This window comes from Perognathus longimembris, chromosome 12 (genome assembly GCF_023159225.1).
Source record: "Perognathus longimembris pacificus isolate PPM17 chromosome 12, ASM2315922v1, whole genome shotgun sequence".
Classification (NCBI taxonomy): Eukaryota; Metazoa; Chordata; class Mammalia; order Rodentia; family Heteromyidae; genus Perognathus; species Perognathus longimembris.
Genome location: NC_063172.1, coordinates 15,388,102 through 15,410,544, shown reverse-complemented (window position 1 = coordinate 15,410,544; position 22,443 = coordinate 15,388,102). Strand labels below are relative to the sequence as shown.

Genomic DNA, 22,443 nt, shown 5'->3' with positions numbered 1-22,443 from the left:
TTAGGGCAGGGGTGGGGAGGTGTAGCCAGGTGAGGGGAGGTGGCTCCTCCTAGGTATACCAGTTACCTGGGTAATGCAAGTACTGGGCAGAGACCTTAGACAGGCAGGGGTATCTGCATGGAACCCTCACAGGGCAAACCTTACAGAGAGGGAAATAGACCGTACCCTCAAAAGAGGATGGGGAGAGGAGCAGAAATGAAGGTCACGTATTTATTGGAAACAGCAAAAGGAAGGAAATAGTATATTTAATGTGTGTGTGTGTGTGTGTGTATGTATGTACGTATGTACCTAAAGCCCAAGAAAATTCACCTTTTTTCTTCCTTCTTTTGAGACAGTCTCAGTAAATAGCCCAGAGTACTGTGAAATCAAAATCATTGCCTCCCTAAGCCTCCTAACTGCTGGGATTCAGCGTGCACTACCAGGCCCCGTGTGGCACATTTCATTTGGAAAACAGAACACCTGTTGCCTTTACATTGTCCTTCAGCTATAGTAACTAGTCCACTGGTGTTTCAAGCTATTCTTGGTTGGCAGATGGGAATCCATAAATATATATTGGTTGAGCAATGTTTACAAGCCCCTTAACCTAAAGTTGCCTCCACTCCAACTACAATTGTCCCTGGCAACACAGTTGAATTTTTTTTTCTTTTTGCCAGTCCTGGTGCTTAAACTCAGGGCCTGAGCACTGTCCCTGGCTTCCTTTTGCTCAAGGCTAGCACTACCACTTGAGCCACAGAGCCACTTCTGGCCTTTTCTGTTTATGTGATACTGAGGAATTGAACCCAGGGCTTCATGCATGCAAGGCAAGCACTCTACCACTGGGCCATATTCCTAGCCCCAAAATATTTTTGAACCCCGAGAAGCCTTGTGTATTCTCATAGTACAAATATGTCACACTCAAAGTCTGTGGCTCTTTGGCAGCCTCAGCGTCTGTCCTGGGAGCTGGATATAGATGGTTGTAACCCTAGACAGTGTTTGTACAGCACGCTCAGCACAAGATTCCCTTTAATACGTTCATATGCGTATACCCAAAGGAAATGCAATTTGCTGTACTGTGCCTTGTGGTTTGTGGTTGATCTTTTCAGTACAAAATGTGCCCCAAACCGGCTGTGCTATTTTGATCCTAAGATTTACCCTGGAGGCTCATCAGGGCCGCCATCAAAGCAGAGAAGTTGAGTTGAAAGAGATTTTAGCAATAAATTTAGTCAGCTTCCTCATTTCCCAGATCTGGAAATGAATGGGAGTCCTCATTGGGTAAGAGAGCTCCCTCCATCTAGACAGGAGGTGCACTCTGCACTGTTTAGATATTCTCATTCCTCCCAGAGATAATGCCCCAGTACCTGGATCCTGTTGTTCTGCCTAAGCTTTAGACCATTGTCAGGTTGGTGTTCTGTGTCCTGAGCCTCCCACCTGTTCATCTTTTTCCCTCCAGTAGGATAAGCTCCTCCTCCTTCCTTCTAAATCAGGAGCTTTTCTGTTTTCCACTTCTCCCCATAAAAATGAACAGGTATAAGAGCTACCATGAAGGATACTAGCTGGTGAAGTGATCGTATTTTATACAAGTAAGCATGTTCCTGAATCCTCCGCCATAGAACTGTCTACAAAATAAACTGGGTATCTCCTGTACCTTCATCGTGAGAGGGAAGGCTATGTTCCTGTCCAAAGAAGGAACAACAGGGGAGATGCATTTAAAGGAAGGAGAGGCAGCCGTTGCCAGTGGCTCACGCCTGTAATCCTAGCTACTCAGGAGACTGAGATCTGAAGATCGTGGTTCAAAGCCAGCCTAAAAGTCTGTGGGACTCATCTCCAATTAACCACCAGAAGACCCTAATTGGTGCTGTGGCTCAAAGCGGCAGATCCTTGAGCAAAAGAGCTCAGGGACAGTGCCCAGGCCCTGAGTTCAAGCGCCACAAGCAACAACAACAAAAAAGGAAGATGTGTGAAAGTCACACTCTAGGGGCCCTGGATTCAAGTTCATTCTCAGGGTTTTATGGTTATTGTCAGGCATAAGCCTGGGACCCACAGGTTCAGGATACCAGGGAGGATGCCAGGAGGGTGGAGTGCGTTGGTTTTGGTCACACCCAGCTTAAATCTACTTGATCAGCTAAACCTGTAGCTCATGCGCCCCCCTCCCCCCTCTCGGCTCATTCTTGCACTATTGTTATTACTATTGTTACAAGCGTACATTAGATACAGGGGGATTCATCGTTTCCACTTAGGTGTGCAATGAATTCCAATCCACCTCATCAACTTATCACTCTCCCTTCTCCCCTTTCGAAAACAACTTCCATGGGATTCACTGCTTTGTTTTCATATGTATGAACAATCTACTTTAGCCATATTCATCCTCATTACTCTCCTTTCAGCCCATGCCTCTCTGGTTAGCACCCAACCCTCCCCAACTTAGCCTGTCTCCTACTTTCCTTGAGGTTCTTATAGTTAGGGCGTATCTCAGAATTAACCATCCTCTGTCTTTATTTTTCCCTTTCTCTTTCTCCTTCTAAGTTGTCCTTTTGCTTCCTTCACATTGTTTATTCATATATATGCTTAAGTTACAGGTAAAATGTGGATGTGCATACCCATGAATAAGTATACATTTTCTAGGTCTGCCTTCCATACAAGAATGAAGACATATGATATCTTTATTTTTATTTATAGGTTGCTTGATCTATGTATTTAATTTTTGGCTGTCCTGGGGCTTGAACTCAGGGTCTAAGTGCTGTCCCTGAGAGTTTTCTCTCAAGGCTAGTGCTCTACCACTTGAGCCACAGTACCACTTATGGCTTTTTCTGAGTAGTTTATTAGAGATAAGGGTTTCCTGGACTTTTCTTCCTGGGCTGGCTTCCAGATGTTAGCCTCCTGAGTAAAAGCTAGGATTACAGGCATGAGCCACCAGGGCCCAGCTATATGTTTGTTTGTTTGTTTATTATTTATTTATTACACTTGGCTTTTTTTTTTTCTCAAAGCGATCATTATGCTTTTTTCTTTTTCTGGAATTTTTGTTTGTTTTTGAGGTAGGTTCTTGCCAAGGCTGGCTTTCCACTCACTCTGTATCCCAAAAACTGGCCTCAACCTGCCAGGATTACAGGCATATGCCACCACACCCAGCTTCCCCATCCTTCATGACTTCTGTGTTCCTCAGTCCCTTGCTGGCTCTGCTTCTTTCCAGCCCAGTGGTTTGCAACGTAGGGTTCTTAATTAGCATCATCAGTATCTACATGCTCATGCTAGAAGTGTTGAATTAGAAGTAGGCAGCGTGTTGGGGAGGAGGGGTGGCTAGCCTTTTATAATTCAACAATAGATAGAAGTTGGATCAGAACCCTGGCTCTCCGACTCTCCTGATCTTCCACAAGTAGTGAGTGAGAAGGGCAGCAAGCTCATTGGCTGCTGTCTGCAGCTCACCCTCTTCATCCTCCCTGGAAGCTAGGATGTTTTGTTTTTTCTTGCCCAGTGGCTGCCCCCTCTGAAGAGTATTGTTTATTTATGGGTCCACCACCAGATCTTCAGACCGGAAGTGAAAGGAGAGACAGAATGTATATCCCATAGTTTGAGAACCCTTGAGCTCTGAATGTGTAGGAAGGAGTCAGGAAGCAGAACCCCTTCCTCCCCAAAGCAGGACAACGGAGACAGAGGACCTCAAGCAGAGAATGCTGACCTGACCTTTGCCAGCACACCACGAGCCAGTTGGCGGGTCCCATGAGTCACCCTCTGACAAAGACCAGTTCCCCAAACCATTCTGGGCTTGCTGCTTCACCTGGAAGATGGCAATTACAGGCCTAATAACTCCCGGGTGTGGCATGTAGACAAATAATGACCTGTTTGAAAAAAAGGAAAAAACAATCTTGCTGCTTCTTGGAAAGACACTTTGCAAGTGGGCAAGGGTCCCAGCTGTAGGGGTTAATGCCATAGCCCTTTGCCTCTGTGTCTTCAGAGCAGGTGGTCTCTTGAGAGAGCGCTCACATGATGGAGAACTGATGAGCATCACAGGTGGGCTGCCAGCAGGAAGGCTGACTGGGACTTTTCTCATCGTGACCCTGAATTCACCTCTTATCTCAAGGATGAGGGATTAGAAAAGCCTCATGCACTATATTATGCACACGTCATCGAAAAGTATTCGCTGTGTCTCACGTGCACTGACAACACCTCTCTTTAATGGTCCGCCTTCTGGCCCATTTCCTGCCTCCTGGCAGCTTAACCAGACGGTATTGGTTGAGGGCAAGCCAGAGGCTTCTGGTGACGTTCTAATGACATCTTTTGTTGGCCCTTCTGTGAGTCCCGTCTGTATTTATATTGGTAGCAATATTCATGTGATGTGCAGATGGCATCCATTCTCACCTCTATGATGGCACTTTAGGATAAACTAAAACGTGTTCTCCATCTGCACCTGTTTGAGTCTGAAACAGGCAGAAGATCAGTGCTTGTATCATGTCACGTAAGACACACAGCTTGCATGGTATTTTCCTTTAATTGCAGTGAAGGTTAAGTCTTGACCTTGACAATTGACTAGAAGGTCTCTAGAGAATTTAACCCTCCTGTTTTTTTTGACTCAAAGAAACATGGCTTCTAATACTGGCTAGTGCCATATTTGGCATGACCATATTATACAGTTTTGAGTCTCCTGTGTGTATATGTGTGTGTGTACACACGCATGTGTGTATGCACATTGTCTACAACTAGTTCCTTCTGTCTCTGCAGAACCACATGTACTGTTGATAGTTTTATATTCTTTCCTTCCTTTTCCCATTGCTGTACTTGTTCTACTTTTTGATCAAACTGGGACATGTATCATACTGCCTGAAATATGTATTATGATTCTATGTCATATAAAGATACACTTATCATCCTGTACATAGATTTGTGCGAGATGCAACTATTGATATCAAGTTACTTTGGAAAGTAGGTTGAGGAAAATTTATAGAAAACTCTTACTCAATTCACTGCCATTTATCTTCAGGAACGATGATAAGTTCATTGGTAATTACCTACCCACCTTTAATCATTGTTGATTCATCCCAAACTAGGTGTTTTCATTTTAATATATGTTTGATTTTATTTTTTTTACTATGAATAAATCTTGTTTTGGTAGTGAAATTTTTAAACTTTTAGTCGGTACTAGGGTTTAAACTCAAGGCCTCATTCTTACTTGGTTTTTCTTGGTTGAGACTAGCATTTTACCATTTAAACCATGCCCTTTAGCCTTGCTTTTTCCTGGTTATTTTAGAGACAATCTTACGGACTTTTTGTTTCTGGGCTGGCCTTGAACCTTGATCCTCCAGATCTCAGTCTTCTTAGTGGCTAGCATTATAGGGATGAGCCAACATGATAATGTAAAATTTTAATTGTAAAATAAGCTCAAACATCAAAGAGAAATGTAGAATATTAAACTTCATTTGTTCCAAATTTTACTCTATTCTTTTTTCTTCTTTTCTTTTGCTAGTCCTGTGACTTGAACTCAGGGCCTGAGCACTGTCCCTGGCTTCTTTTTTTTGCTCAAGGCTACCACTCTACCATTTGAGCCACAGTGACACCTCTGGCTTTTTCTATTTGTGTGGTGTTGAGGTATCGAACCCAGGGCTTCATGCATGCTAGGCAAGCACTCTACCACTAAGCCATATTCCCAGCCCTACTCTCATCTTTAGATTCAGAGAAAATGATTAAGAGTGACTTTCTTTCAGGGCACTGATAGCTCACACCTATGATCCTAGCTACTCAGGAAGTTGAAATCCCCAAATCACAGTTTGAAGCCAGCCCAGGCAGGAAAGTCTGTGAAACTTTTACCTTTAGTTAATCACCAAAAAGCCAGAAGTAGAGCCATGGCTGAAGTGGTAAAGAGCTAGCCTTGAACAAAAAACCCTCAGGGACAGTATCCAGGCCCTGAGTTCAAGCCCCATTTACCAGCACACAAAAAAAGTGACTTTTTCAGTAAAATGGTTTCTGTCTGGGGGGGGGGGGGTGCGTAGAAGAACTAACAAAGAGGGTAAATGAGAATGAATGTGGACAAGTTAGTTTGCATGTATGAAAATAGAATGCTGAAATCCCTTAAAATTGTTTTAAGATGGGAGGGGGGGCGTGACTGAAGGTGTAGCTCAATGGTAGAGTGCCTAACTTTCAAATAAGAGGCTCTGAGTTCAATCCCCAGTACTGGAAAAAACAAAAAAACTTAGGCATAGGGTGGGGGAGAATGATAGAGAGAATGAGTCTGAGGGGATCATAGACATGTGTGGGAAATCACAATGGGGACACACACACACACACCTACACCTTGTTCAACTAATGTACTTGGATGTCAAGTGACTTTCTTCTAGGGCTCAGCTTCCTAGCAACAGCTCTTGGCTCTGGTAGATCATCTGGGAAGGACAGCAGTTTGGGTTTAAAGGACACCTCTAACCATGTTCCCACATGAGGCTCACGCCGTCAGCCCTACTGTTTGGCTTGCTGTGTTTTGAAATTAAACTGTTGACTTTGGCAGAGATTTCTAACACTTTTTAAGTGAGAATATGTAGTTTCAAGCTCTACTTTTCCCCCCTGGATCTCACAATCTTCTGTAGTTCTCTGAAAGCCCTTCCTTCCTTCCTTCTTTCCTTCTTCCATCCCTTAATCCCTTCCTTTTGTACTTTCTCCTGTCTTCCCCCTTTCTCTCTCTCTTTCTTTCTTCCTTTTTCCTCCCTCTGTCCTTGAGCTTTTTTTTTTTTTTTTTTTTTGCTTAAGCCTAGTGCTCTACCACTTGAGCCATATCTCCATTTCTGGCTTTTTGGTGCCTTATGGCAAATAAGAGTCTCGCAGACTTTTCTGCTTGACCTGGCTTTGTTTGAACCATGGTCCTCAAATCTCAGCCGCCTGAGTAGCTAGGATTACAGGCATGAGCCATTGGCACCTGGCTTTACAAGCTACTTTTTGAGAAACAATGCTTACATGTCCTATCAGATGCTTTGTATAGATGTCATGAAACCTTATCCTTAGTAATGTTTGTTCTCCTAAGGCTGGGAGAGGAAATTGTCTGATGCCATTTGATTAGCTGGACAGGAACATAACAGAATAACATTGACTCTTTTTCATTTTTGTGCAGGTACTAGGGCTTGAATTCAGGGTATGGGTTCATACATTGAGCTTTTTCACTGACAGCTGGTGTTCTATCATTTGCGCCACAACTCTGCTTTCAGCTTTTTGTTGGTTCATCGGAGATAAAGTCTCATGGACTTTTCCTCATCACACTGTGCTCCAGTGCTCATTCTACAATTCTATATTTCTAATTAGAAAAGAAAAAAATGGTGCTGGGCACTGGTGGCTTACACCTGTAATCCTAGCTACTCAGGAGGCTGACATCTGAGGATTGTGGTTCAAAGCCAGCCTGGGCAGGAATAGTCCATGAGATTCTTATCTCCAATTAACCACCAGAAAACCAGAAGTGCCACTGTGGTTCAAGTGGTAGAGTGCTAGCCCTGAGCTGAAGAGCTCAGGGACAGTACCCAGGCCCAGAGTTCAAGCCCCACCACCGACAAAAAAAAAAAAAAATGGTAACAGACTTCTGGAGTATTTAACATCTGGTACCAGGGGCTGGGGATATGGCCTAGTGGCAAGAGAGCTTGCCTCGTATACATGAGGCCCTGGGTTCGATTCCCCAGCACCACATATACAGAAAACGGCCAGAAGTGGCGCTGTGGTTCAAGTGGCAGAGTGCTAGCCTTGAGCAAAAGGAAGCCAGGGACAGTGCTCAGGCCCTGAGTCCAAGGCCCAGGACTGGCCAAAAAAAAAAAATTTAAATAAATAAAAAAAAATAACATCTGGCAACAAGTCTGAAAATAGCAGCATTTATATAGACAATGTTCTGGATCCCAAATTCTTTGTCTAGCACTATATTTCTACTCAGTTTTGTTGTTATGATTTGTTTATTTGGATATTTTGGGTGGTTGTAGAGTTTGAACTCAGCATTACTAGCAGGTGCTCTACCACTTGCACCATACCACCAACCGTTTTTGTCTTCCTTATTTTTTCAGGTAGTATTTCACATTTTTACCTGACTATCCACCTACTTAGCCTCCAGTGTTGTTGGGATTGCAGGCATAAGCCAGTGCACCCAGCCCTTTGCTCAGTGTTTTAAAACCTAGGAATGGATGAGCACCTGGAAGAACGGAAGGGGCGGTGTCCTCGTTCTTGCCAGCATGCAGCATGAGGGTCTGTGAAAGACAAGGTGCTCAAGAATGCATACCATGGGGCTGGGAATATGGCCTAGTGGTAAGAGTGCTTACCTCCCATACATGAAGCTCTGGGTTCAATTCCCCAGCACCACATATACAGAAAACAGCCAGAAGTGGTGCTGTGGCAGAGTGCTAGCCTTGAGCAAAAAGAAGCCAGGGACAGTGCTCAGGCCCTGAGTAGTCCAAGCTCCAGGACTGGGGGGGAAAAAATGTGCACTAACCTCAGGGCTTATGTAAAGCTAGTAACTGAAAGATTTTGTTTTGTAGTGTTTGAAGATAAACACTACCTAAGAAGTTCTTTATTTGGAAAGTTTACCGGAGTTAAAACTGTCTTGGTTCATAATATATTCCTCCTCCATCAAATTATGTGGTAGCTTGTTCCACATTTAAATTTCTAGATAAATCAGTTGTCATTATTCTTGGATTCCTGACAGACACCATGTCTGAGAATTAGTGTTTTGCCTCCTGCCACTCTGAGCACAGGAAACAGATCACTTGGTGGTGGTGTCGCTGAATTAATGGGCAGAATTCACAAGGTGACTGCAGCACACTTTTATGTGAGCTAATATATATTTTTAACATGAGGGCTCATTTTTAAAAATTCATAACAGCAGCTCTCCACACGAATATCACTTTACCGTTTTGGAATCATCTGCCTTTGGAAGTTGTGAGGAGGATTCACGTCCCATAAAGCCTGGACAGCTGGGCCTGGCCTGGGGTTGGGACAGCCAGATCCATTTGATCCTGGAGAACTCTGATGCTTGGAAATTTGATGGCTGTAGAATTAATCACAGGCAGCCCAAGCCTTTTAGGGTTCCTCATCTTGTTTTCCTGAGTGTCAGAAGAACTGGCATTTTAGGGTGAAAGGTGTCCTACTCAGAAAAGAACCAACTTCTGTGTGCAGTGGGGGTCTTGGTAGGTGGGTGGTTCCGAGAATATCACCCCAGGTGAGTTCACCTCACCACAAGGAGAAGGGAACCTCGTGGGCTTGCTGTGAAATACTTAGTTTTTCTTTTCCTTGACGATCACCCCTGCTCACCTTGGGGCTTCCTGGGGAGTCTGCTGCTGTTGGTTGTTTAGACTTATGCATTTCCTTTAAAAAAAATCTCTTTGAGAAGCTTTACAAAGGACTTTCGATTCAACATCTGTTTTTTTTAGTCCAAATATATCTTGATCAATGTCATCTCTTCTGCCACTTGTCACCCCAAGTCACCTGGTCTTAAAAACAAAACAAAACAAAACAAAAAACAATCTCAGGGCTGGGAATATGGCCTAGTGGAAAGAGTGCTCACCTTGTATACATGAAGCCCTCAGTTCAATTCCCCAGCACCACATATATAGAAAAAAGCCAGAAGTGGTACGGGGGCTCAAGTGGTAGAGTGCTAGCCTTGAGCAAAAAGAAGCCAGGGACAGTGCTCAGGCCCTGAGTTCAAGCCCCAGGACTGGCAAAAAAAAAAAAAAAAAAGCAAAAAACAATCTCTACATGTATTTATTTGCTTCCTTGTTTTTTTCCTTTCTTTTTATGAAGGTCTTTATTTTTTAGTCAAAATTTCATTTTTCAGCAATGTAATTTATCCTTGAAGTTTGTAAATGAAAGTGTTGTCTGACTTCATCTTTTGTTTCCTAAGCTCTTCCTATAATCAGTTTTTTACTGGATTCATGTTCTTTTTAGTTTTGGGTTTATTTTTTTTAACATAGTTCACAGTACTTTAGAATAATTTCTGTTTCTTGAGTTGAATATAATCTTCTTTCAGATTATATTCTTTTTACCTACTGTAATTTCTTCCTAAATTATTCCCCTCCCCCCATATATTTATTTAGTGCCAGTACTAGGGCATGAACTCAGGGCTTGGGCACTGTCCCTGAGTTTTTTCTGTTCAAGGCTGGTGTGCTACCACTTGAACCACTGCTCCACTTTTTAGTGGTCAATTGTAGAGAAGAGTTGTATGGACTTTCCTGCCAGAGTTGGCATTGAACTGTGATCCTCCAATCTCATCCTCCTGAGTAGCCAGGATTACTGGTGTGACCCACCAGCCCCTGGCTACTACTTATTTTTGCATTGGAATTTTTTTTTTTTTTTTTTTTTTTTTTTTTGGCCAGTCCTAGGCCGTGAACTCAGGGCCTGAGCACTGTCCCTGGCTTCTTTTTTGCTCAAGGCTAGCACTCTGCCACTTGAGCCACAGCGCCACTTCTGGCCATTTTCTGTATATGTGGTGCTGAGGAATCAAACCCAGGGCCTCATGTATACGAGGCAAGCACTCTTGCCACTAGGCCATATTCCCAGCCCCAAAACAGTTTTACCTTTTTTTTTTTTTGGCCAGTCCTGGGGCTTGGACTCAGGGCCTGAGCACTGTCCCTGGCTTCTTTTTGCTCAAGGCTAGCACTCTGCCACTTGAGCCACAGTGCCGCTTCTGGCCGTTTCTGTATATGTGGTGCTGGGGAATTGAACCCAGGGCCTCATGTATATGAGGCAAGCACTCTTGCCACTAGGCCACATCCCCAGCCCGGCATTGGAATTTTTATAGGTTTGCTTTGTGTATGTTTTTGATATAGGTTCTCTCTTCATAGGTGGTATCACCTGTGTAGCATGTATTGTATTGACCTCTTCCCTAAGATATCTTAGAATGTCATTTTCTACCCTGGGCTAACTTTTTTGTTTGTTTTTTTTGCCAATTGTGGGGCTTGAACTTAGGGCCTTGGCACTCCCTGAACTCTTACTCGAGGCTAGTGCTCTACCAATTAAGCAACTTCTGCTTTTCTGGTGGTCAATTGGAGATGAGTCTCACAGACTTTCCTGCCCAAGCTGACTTTGAACTGTAATCCTCAGATCTCAGACTCCTGAGTAGCTAGGATTAAAGGCATGAGCCACTGGTGCCCAGCTTCTGAGCTAAATTTTGATAGCTGGTTATTTGCTCTACTTTTTAAAAACTTACGATCCAAATAATGGGAAGGAGAAACTTACTTCTGTGATTTTTTTATCCAGTTTCCTGTTCTACTGTTCCCTTTACATAGCCAGAGGAACTCACAGCTGTGGAGGGTCATTTCAGTTCCTCAATTTCTTGTTGGATCAGTCTCCACGCTTAGAAGAAAGCTCAGGTTCTGCATTTCCTCCATTGCACCTGCCATTCCCCCAGCTGCCATTTCTACCAGCTGCTGATCAGACAACTGTTGTTGTTTTGTTTGCCTTCTGTCCCCTAACATAGAGTTAGTTAAGGAAGATCTTGAAGATTTTTAACAAGACTTTTGGGCATTGGGTGCCTTGTTTTCTTAGCTCATCACTTCAGAATCTTCAGCTTCATTTCCTTGGCTGTTACTTTAAAAAATAATTATGGAGTTTTCTGGGCCTGGTTGGGCAGTCCTGTAATCCCAGCACACAGGAGATAAGGCAGGAGAATCAAGAGTTCCAGACCAGTATGTACTACATATAGTTAGACCTTATCTTAAGAAATAACACACACACACACATACAGAGTCACAGAGTAAAATTTATGTACCTATCATTTGCTACTTCTAGCCAAATTTTTCTGTGTTTTACTTTATTATTTGGTTCAATTTTTCGTCTTATTGTTTTTTTGGTTTAGGTTTTGGGTTTTTTTTTGTTGTTGGGTTTTTTGTTTTGTTTTGTTTTTGTCAGTTGTGGGCTTGAACTCAGGAATTGGGAGTTGTTCCTGGCTCTTTTGCTCAAGGCTAGTACTCTGCAACTTTGAGCCACAGCACCACTTCCAGTTTTCTGGTGGTTAATTGGAGATAAGAGTCTCCTGAACTTTGCTGTGCAGGCTGGCTTTGAACTGCAATCCTCAGATCTCAGCCTCCAGAGTAGCTAGGATTACAGGTATATGTCACAGGTGCCCAGCTTATCTGGTTCAATTCTAAGAAATTTCATCAAAGCGATTCTATGCTTTGGTTTCTGTCTATTAGCGCACAAATTTGTTAGGTGAGGCTGGGGGCACAGGTCATAAGCCAAATACTTTTTACAAGAATTAAGTAGACATGATGAGCCAGGTACTCTAAACAACATTATGCAACTAGCTTTTCCTAGAGGAGAAAGCCTCCTAAAACCCCAGTGTGCCTTCTGCGAGCATGGGTATCCTGTTTGTTTAGGATAAGTGATTAATCCTAATACAAACCCTTTCATGTTTAATAAATCATCCCCTATCATAGGGTTGCCATATAAAAGCAGTGTGCTTAGTATACTCCGAATTGCAAATGTAACAAATAATTGGTCCCATTTCTTTTCTTGTCTTTTTTTTTCATACAAGTAGGTCCCATCGAAATATTTGGAACTTTTTTTTTTCACTGAAAAAGAACCATTCGTTGTCTCTTTGAAATTCAAATTCAAACATGTTTCCTGGTGGGATTGACTTCATTGGCCTAGCCTAGGTCATATGCTCCTCCTTGGACCAAAGGCAGAGCCCAGGGTTTAGAATGTTTTCATTGGCTAGGCCTGGGTCATGTGCTGGGACTAATACCAATCACGTATGAGCTCTGTGGACTGACAATACATACTGGATGGCTTTAGGAGGCTTTCCCAGGGAAAGTCAGAATACTGTTAGCAGAATAAAAGCAAACCATAGAGTCCATGTAAGTTAGGCAGAATTTAAACACATTCCACAAAAAGATCCTAAGTTTACCCAATTTCTTGGTACATAAATGAGAAAAAGAAGATCGAGGTGAGATAGTTCCTTGCTCTACATTCGAATTGTTTACATCAACGTGTAACAAATGTGTACAACAGTGGGCCTATAACGGCAGCTTGGTCGTAATGGTTATTTTCTTTCTGTGCAATTTGTAGCTGTTGGGGCCCTACTTTACCTCTCCCTCTCCTTCCTCTCTCCTCGGCCCCAGCCAACTCTTTGTCCCAGAGCATTCTGGGAGCCTCCAGTCTTCAATGTTGGGTGTTGTATTAATCCCCTAGGGCCTAGAGCAGAGTATGATATGCCAGGTAGCATAGAGAACAGACTTGCCTTTTCTCCCCGTTTTGGAGGCTGGGAAGTACAAGCAGCCTTGGCTGCCTGTGAGGCCTCCCCTTTGGTATGTGGATGTCCATCCCCCTTCCCCCTCCTCCTCCCCCCCTCCCATCTTGTCACATGTCTATGTCCTCATCTCTTCTGCTAGGATACACTCTAGTATTTTGCTGGCTATTTGGAGGTGGAGTCCCACAGACTTACCTGCCTAGACTGACTTCCTACCTTCACCCTCCAGGTCTCAGCCTCCTGAGTCTCTAGGATTACAGGCGTGAACCACTGACACTCAGCTCGTCCTCCAGCCTTCATTCATTCCCCCCCTCCCCCCCCCCCGCCCCAGGCATTTCATTTCTTCCTCCCTAGCTGGAGGCAGCATGGCAGATAACTGGTTCAGATCTCATTATCATCTGTTAGCTGTGGAGTCCTAGGCAAGTCGCTCAATCTCTTGGAGACCTCAGTTCTGTCTGCTGTAATGCTAACTTCTAGGAAGATTGTTCTGATCATTGTAAAGAGCTGGTATCAGTGCCTGGAACCTAGTAAGTTTTGTACAAAGGTTAGTATTTTATTTTTCTTTTCTTTTCCCTCCCTCCCCTCCCCCATGCCCTCCCTTATTTCCTTCCTTCCTTCCTCTTTTTCTTTCTCAGTTTTTCTTTCTTTCTGTTTCTCTGTTTCTTTCTGTCTTTCACCCATCCTAGGGCTTGAATTCAGGGCCTGGGCACTGTCCTTGAGCCTCTTTTGCTCAAGGTTAATTGCTCTACTATATGGGCCACACCTCCACTTCCAGCTTTTTTTTTTTTGGCGGGGGGGGGGGTGGGGAGCAGGGGGAGGGCTAATTAGAGATAAAACCCTTACAACTTTCTTGCCCTGGCTGGCTTCAAATGCCTCCTGTGTTTTCTGATACATGACTGCCTAGAAATACCTAACCGGCAGCTAGTGGGCCTGCATGAGTACCTGTGCTACGTACAAATGGAGGAATACAAAGGTAGTGGATCCAAGTGATCTGTGATGAAGAAGGGGACCTTGTGTTTCAGTGAGTTTCTAGACTTTTTTTTTTTTTTTTTTGGCCAGTCCTGGGACTCAGGCCTTGGACTCAGGGCCTGAGCACTGTCCCTGGCTTCTTCCCGCTCAAGGCTAGCACTCCGCCACTTGAGCCACAGCGCCGCTTCTGGCCGTTTTCTGTATATGTGGTGCTGGGGAATCGAACCTAGGGTCTCGTGTATCCGAGGCAGGCACTCTTGCCACTAGGCTATATCCCCAGCCCGAGTTTCTAGACTTTTGGTTATTGGTTGGTTGAAGTAAAAACCCCAATGGTGGCAAAGGATGCAAGGAAGGAAGGAGGGCGGGAGGGAGGAGGGAGACAGGCGGGGTAGCCAGTGGGAGAGCTCTTCTCTCACTCCTGAATGATTGCAGTTACAGACTGACTGGGGCATTTTTTTCTCTTAGCCACACCTGTATCATCCCTGGACCTGAGGGAGAATTACTGTCTGAAGCCTGGGGACTCCCGGATAGAAACCTAGTATAGAAGTCACCAACCTATATACAGTATTTTAGCTGCACTGTAATGCTAAGAGCCTCTATTTATTCCTTACCTCTGTTATTGGTTTTTATCATTCTTGTACTCATGAAAATTCCTAAGGTGGTTATTTTTTGTTTGTTCTTTCTAGACTCAGGCTGCACGAAGAGAAAGTCATTAAAGATAGGCGGCATCATCTCAAGACCTACCCAAATTGTTTTGTGGCTAAAGAACTGATTGACTGGCTGATTGATCACAAAGAGGCTTCTGACAGAGAGACAGCAATTAAACTCATGCAGAAATTAGCAGACCGGGGCATTATTCATCATGGTGAGTGTCAGTCAAGGTGACTCCAAGGAAATAGAGGACTTAAGGTTTGCATGAATCACCCTATTTAGGAAATAGCACATTTTACACACATATTGTCTCTTGTGCATCTCTTCTCAGTTGCATTCCTATCCTCCCCTCAAGGCCATTTCCAAGCTGGGTGCTAGTGGCTTGTAATTGGGGTCCCCCCAAGGGAGGGGACCACAATATAATGGGGTCCGAGGGTGGGGGGATTCCCCCATCCCTCCAAGAGTCCACCACTCAGAGACAGTCTCAAGTACAATGAGAGGTTTATTGGGGAAGTAAAAAGTATACTGACCGGCCAGGGCCGCAGCCCAGACTTGGGAGCTGGGACCGCATGCCCCGGGCCATACTCAGGGTTGGGTTATAAAGGCAAACACCACATGCTCAAGCCTGCCACACACAGCCAATGAGGTTACAACACTTACAGAGCATGCCAGGTCACACGCAGGTGGCCAATGGAGTTACAGTCTGCCTCATAGCAACTGTTTGAAGTAACCTATCATTTAGTTAGACTTGGAGCACGGATTTGGCGGGGGGCTCACATGATGCAGGTGGATACGCCTACTCATGGGAGGGCACAGCTTTAACCTTGAGCTTTCCACGACTCAGGTGGTCAAGCAGTTTACACAATCTTATCACAGTGAAGGGGAACGTCCCTGGATAGGGCGGGGGAGATCTTAGTGAAGATGTAGTAGTAGGCTTCTGCTCTCTTCAATCTGAGATGGAGTCAATCTGACACCCCTCAACAGCCAATGATGGTGCTGGCCAGATCTGACCTCCATATAACAGCTCACACCTGTAATTCTAGCTAATTAGGAGGCTGAAATCTGACAATCATGGTTCAAAGCCAGCAGAGGCAGGAATGTTCATGAGACTCTTATCTTTGACCAGCAGAAAGCCAGAAGGGAAGCTGTGGGCTCAAGTGGTAGAGTGCCAGCCTTGGGGGGAAGAGCTCAGGGACAGTGCCTAAGCCCTTGAGTTCAAGCCCCAGTAGTGGCGCAAAAAACAAACCAAAAAAACCAGGCCATTCTTACATACTTTTCTATGTTTATTTTTTCAACATATGTGTATCTAAGCAATGTATCATACTGTTTTAGATGTTTTACAACATTGTAAAGATGTATGTTGCTGAATATGAGATTCACTGGTATTGGTAGTACCTCAGTTCATTTTTGCTTCTATATGTGCAGTTATGACATTGTACATTTATCCATTTTCCCATTGATGGTTGCTTAGGTTATTTACAAGGCTTTGCTGTTATTGTCAATGGCTCAGTAAACATTCATGCACCTGTTTCCTCAGAAATCTCTTACCCTAACCTAGATCTTTGTACCATTGTTTACTTACACTGGAATACTATTTATTCTCATAGTTGAGTAGAAACTCAAGTATCCACTTACAAAGTCTTTAGGGAAATCTCCAATCTTTCTGTGTTTGTTTTTGTCAGTCCTGGGACTTGAACTCAGGGCCTCTTTTTCCTTCAGTTGAATTTTCTCTTCACTTCTCATAACCCCATTGCACCACATTTAGTTACATGCTAACATTCCCTTTATCTCACTGGTCTTCACATTCCTTGAGTTGGATGCCTGCCCCAATATCATGCTCAAAGAGAAGTTGTACATGAATGATGAATAGATTTTGTGAGCCTCTTATAAAAACATTAAGATGCTGAAAACAAGGTTGACAGTAATCTTGATGATGGTGATACTGATAGCTAAAAATACTGAGCATTTTCCACTGTACTAGGTACCATGCCAGGCACTTTCCATATATTTCCCATTTGCAAACATTTGTACTTGAAGGATTAGTGAGTTGGGTACTGGTGACTCACACTTGTAATCCTAGCTACTCAAGAGGCTGAGATCTTAGAGAGTCACAATTCAAAGCCAGCCTGGGCAGGAAAGCCCAGGACACTCTTATCTCCAGATAACCACCAAAAAGCCAGAAGTTGGAGTTATGGTTGGCTAGCATTAGCCATGAGTGGAGCACTAGCAAAAAAAAAAACAAAAGGATTGGTAAAAATATTCTCAATTAGTGTCTTACATCACTCCGGTAATTGAATAAAAGTGATTTGTGTTCTCATCACTCTGTTTGTTTCAGTGTGTGATGAACATAAGGAGTTCAAGGATGTGAAGCTCTTCTACCGCTTCCGGAAGGATGACGGCACCTTCCCACTGGACACGGAGGTGAAGGCCTTCATGAGAGGACAGAGGCTGTACGAGAAGTACGTACGTCTGTCCACGGGGCCCCGCGCCGCCACTTCCACCCGCACAACAGAGCTAGGCAGCCTGGGTCCTGCGCATGGGGAATTCAGTGTGGCTCTTTCATGTGGGCTGGTGACATAACTCTTCCTTTTCATAGAGGAAAACTCGATCGCACCTTTCTTTTCCCTCTTTGCCAGAAGTCAAGTCAGTTTCATAAGATTCTTTTTTTTTTTTGGCCAGTCCTGGGCCTTGGACTCAGGGCCTGAGCACTGTCCCTGGATTCTTCCCGCTTAAGGCTAGCACTCTGCCACCTGAGCCACAGCGCCCCTTCTGGCCGTTTCCCATATATGTGGTGCTGGGGAATCGAACCCAGGGCTCCATGTATATGAGGAAAGCACTCTTGCCACTAGGCCACATTCCCAGCCCCTCATAAGATTCTTAATAAGGAATGTGTTTAAGTCATTACTTCTGTCTTGAAGTTCACTGAGCCAAACTCAAGAAGTGAGGAGGAAAGGATGGAGCTTGATACTTACCATCAAGCTAATGTCAGGAGCACTGATGATAACACCTTTTTTCTAACTTAAAAGATGATGTCATAGCAAATAAAATTTGGAGGTTCTGTCTTATGATTAGCCAGAGAAGCACAGCCAAGAACAGAAGCTCAGCACAGGAAACACTCAGCGTTATGGCAAGGGGTAAACGGTGGTGCCCTCAGGAATCATCTTCAGGCTGTCTTGAGAACATCACCCACGAGTATTCACTTGGTGTGAATCCAGTCTCCTCAGTGGACTGTCTTAGAGCTATTGCTACTCTGTGTCTTCTTTCTGTTCCTACATTCCTTGGTTTTGTGTTTTGGGTATTTTTTTTTTTTTTTTTTTTTTTTTTTGGCCAGTCCTGGGCCTTGGACTCAGGGCCTGAGCACTGTCCCTGGCTTCTTCCCGCTCAAGGCTAGCACTCTGCCACCTGAGCCACAGTGCCCCTTCTGGCCGTTTTCCATATATGTGGTGCTGGGGAATTGAACTGAGAGCTTCATGTGTAGGAGGCAAGCACTCTTGCCACTAGGCCATATTCCCAGCCCGTGTTTTGGGTATTTTGAGACAGGGTCTCTCTGTGTGTCCACGCTAGCCTCCACCTCCTCCAGATCCACCTGCCCCCACCTCTTTGAGCGCTGGGTGTTTAGGAATGAAGCACTATGGTTGGGCCTCTTTTTATTTAGGGTGACATTTGAAGAAAGGACTATAGAAACACTATAACTTCTGTCCTTAACCCTAGCTGCCTTACAAAGGTCTTGGAGTGTTGGGAAACAGGTCCTCCTTGTCACATTTGTCACCTCTCTGTGGTGGGTGGGAGTGCGTGCAGGCCTGAGGGTCTGTCACATTCCAATACATGATGGTTAAAGAGGCAGAGTTTGAGTTTTTGTTGTCCATTCATCTTTGTAATATGGAAGCAGCAAAATCACCTAGCTCCTCAGGCTGCTGTAAGAATTAAAACAATTAACTGGGCTCAGTACTTGACTGTGTAGCTTTGGGTCATTGGAGTTAAAATCTACAGGCCTTATCAGATAAGAGCAGCATAGTGACCACCTCTGATTTTTTCCTTCCTGTGTCACGGACTCTGACCCAGTTCTGTTTGCCAATGGAGTCACTGCTAACCAGGAGAATGGACTTTCTGAAGGCCGTGTAGCTGGGGGCGGCGTGGGGGAGGGGCTGCTCTTGAGTTGGCATTTGAAAATCCCCAGCTCGCCTCTGTGTGGTGGGAGCCCCCCCCCCCCCGCCCCCAGGCCAGTGGAGCCACAGAGATCCAGACTTGGAGGTAAGGATTGCTTGGCTTATTTAAAGACAAGAGGCCGGGGGTTCTGAGGCAGGAAGTAAAGCAGATTAATAGGAGAAGCAGGTGTTGGTGCCAGTTCTCAAAGGGCCCTTAAGTTCATGGTAAGAAGGAGGAAACCAATGGAGAGCAGGGAACAGAAAAATGCCAAGCAGATATGCTGTTCCCTCTGCCCGGTAGACACTTCATGCCAGGCTTCTTGACTTGGTGTTAAATGACGTGAACTTCTTCTCTGGGAATTCCTCCACCCTTGTGAGGCCTGAGTCAGGTGGCACTCTTGTGTGTTTGACCCCATCAAAAATCTGTTAACATTTTACCTTGAATGTACTCCATTTGTCCAAATTCTAAGTACAGGGATTATGTATAATGCCTTTGTAACTTTCTTTGAATCGTTTGGTGCTGGGCATCGAGTCCTTGCAGTGCTGCATGCACTCTTCCACATCGAGCTTCATCCCCAGCTCCCTTCTTTGTTTCTTGGATGGTCTGGCTGGCATGTCTCTGGCCAATCATATGGTAAACATTCAGAGAAATGTATGGATATAGGCTGGAGGTGTAGCTCAGCGTAGACCATTTGCTTAGTATGCATGAGACAGTGGAATTTCATCCTGGCATGAAAGAAAAGGAGGGAGAGGGAGGAGAGGGAAGAGGAGGAGAAGGAGGAAGGAAGGAAGGAGAGAGACTGTTGATGAGTTAACTGATCACTACTGCTGTAGTTTTTCCTGTCTGTCATTGACTTCTTGAATTTGCTTATAAAATTAGTGCAAACAAAAAGAAATTTAATATGATGGATGACCTAGGTATTGCTTCTCAAAGCTTGGCCCCTGCTTTCAGTTGCTGAAAGATAAGGAACAATCTCTGGGACCATAGGAATGGATACTTCCATATATATAAATGCACTTCTGTTTTCTAGGCTCGCCTTCTACAGACTTCAGCATGTGCTATCATCTCCTATGTTTTAGATACTTTTCTTTTTCATAATATTAGAAGTAAAAAAGTAAATAACTTGGGTATGATAACACATGTCTGTCTATAATCTTGGTACTCTGGAGGTGGGTACAGGAGGTTCTCAAGTTCAAGGCCGATTTCAGCTACATAGCAAGTTCAAGGGCAGCTAGCACTACAGAGTAATATCCAATCTCAAAACAAAACACCAAGGGCTGAATATACGAAGCCCTAGGTTCAATTCCTCAGCACCACATATATAGAAAAAGCCAGAAGTGACATTATGGCTCAAGAGGTAGAGTGCTAGCCTTGAGCAAAAAGAAGCTAGGGACAGTGCTCAGGCCCTGAGTCCAAGGCCCAGGACTAGCATTAAAACAAAACAAAAAACACACCAAACGAAAATAATAAGAAAAAAAGGGATGTACCTCTGGTCTAGCATGCACAAGGCTGGGTTCAAGCCCCCAGCACCAACAGAAACAAACCGCAAGTGAATTGTCGGTGGGGCTGGGGATATGGCCTAGTGGCAAGAGTGCTTGCCCTGTATACATGAGGCCCTGGGTTCAATTCCCCAGCACCACATATATAGAAAATGGCCAGAAGTGGCGCTGTGGCTCAAGTGGCAGAGTGCTAGCCTTGAGCAAAAAGAAGCCAGGGACAGTGCTCAGGCCCTGAGTCCAAGCCCCAGGACTGGCCAAAAAAAAAAAAAAAAGTGAATTGTCGGTTTTGTTTATTGTTCATTATTTCAAATACTTTATATATATTTTGTAATTGAGGTATTTAATTTTTCTTTAATTGCAGGGTTTTTTCTGCCATATCCCTTATTTGGGATATCTCTGACAATTGTAAATGAGGTCTTGCAAGACCTCTAAAGATAAAAGCTACTGATATTTGTTAATTGCTATGAGACATCTGGACTAATCTGCTTTATTTGATCATTCTGAAATGCTCAGAGTTTGAATCTCCCGAAAGACGTCCAGAGACCAAGACCAATGCAGCAGCAAAAAGGGCGTTTATTTCAAACTAGCTGGGTCCTCTGCGCACTCAGCATGCTGGTGACGCTAAGAGGCTCTGAGGCTAAGGCTTCCAGCTGTTTTTTACATTTTTGGGGGAAGGCAGGGACTTAGCATACATCATAGCATCTTTTAACAAATCAACACACACCGGGGAAAATTATAAAATAATTCTAAAGCATGTTTGGCACATTTGGTGGCGGGAAGGAATCTGGAAAGGGTCATTGGTCAGATCAAGGGACCGACGCATTTAAAATTGATTGGTTAAGCCTTAGGGGTGTAGCAAGGGGGATACATGCACAGCTGCAGGTTTTTAATTAGATACTGGAAACCTCACCTGGGTGGGGGAGTCCTGGCATAACTCCAAAACTTGTTTTTCTTCTCTGCCGGTCACTCTTATGGGTGTTTATGGTTTTTCTGAGAACGCCCTGTCCCATGGCGTTTTATGGTCTTAAGGGCTTACAGTAAGGTCCGTCAGGTACAGAATGGGGTCTTAGTACAATATGGGGTTACTCTGGTCCTTCACTCTGGCTCTTCAATTCTAGCTCAGCTGAGTTAGTTAATATTATTGTCTCTATTTTATGAATGAGGAAAATGTAGCTTAGAGGTCAAATCTCTTATCCAAGGTCATGCAGTAGGGAAAAACAGCTAGAATTTGAGGCCAGGAGCTCAACCCCCAACTTGGTTGCAACTAGGTTATCAGTAAATCCTTTTATTTTCTTTCATAGAGGTTTGTTGAATGAAATCAACATTTGCTTCAGAATCCAGCTTACCTTATGTGGTCATTTATGAAAGTTTATAAGTTGGCAGGGTATTGACTGTAAGACTTGGTTGAAAATAAAGCCAGGGCTGTTGGTGGACTTTGGAAAATGAGAGTGTGACCTTCCTTCTTCACAGTCAAACCACCTAGATTTTACTGATAAAAAAAAAAAAAAGACAGTGCCTTTACTTGTTAATTAAACCCCTTTAAAGCATTTGCATTAGATTGTTTTTTATCAGAACATCCTTATCTTCTTGTTCTCTGAGAGAGCATCTAAGACCTCAGGCACTTAGTGGCACGGAGTCTTTTAGTTTATGGTGGGGGGGGGGGGGGAGGTTGTGACCCAGGCCGGGAGAGACTGAGGTTGGCTGCTCAGAGAGACCTGCTGACTTCGGCCTGCTGTTCTCCTGTCGTCCGTCTGCAGCTTCTCACCAGGGGTTCAGCCTGTTGCCAGCATTTCCTTTGGTCTGTCCTTTGCTTGTTTGTTCTGTTATTGCTAGGACTTGGTGAAACTTGCTCACGTCTGATTGAGGTTTTGCTAACCCATCCTGACTTTTGTGTACTTGGGTTTTCTTAACCTAGGCTGGTGTTTTGTTTTCTGTATTCCATTTCCATTTTCCAAAATAGAATTGCAACTAGAATTTCAGTGACTTCTGGGTCTTAGAGAGTTTATTTCCTTC

The 22,443-nt window shown here is 44.1% G+C and overlaps 1 protein-coding gene across 1 annotated transcript in view; it reads left to right on the top strand.

Annotated features, from left to right (window-relative positions):
- Nucleotides 1-22,443, top strand: part of Deptor (DEP domain containing MTOR interacting protein) — a 113,465-nt gene that overhangs the window by 23,138 nt on the left and 67,884 nt on the right. Inside the window, exons 2-3 of the mRNA XM_048359155.1 lie at nucleotides 14,821-14,999; nucleotides 17,121-17,244. Of these exons, the coding sequence (XP_048215112.1) occupies nucleotides 14,821-14,999; nucleotides 17,121-17,244 (303 nt within the window). The remainder of the gene's footprint in view (nucleotides 1-14,820; nucleotides 15,000-17,120; nucleotides 17,245-22,443) is intronic.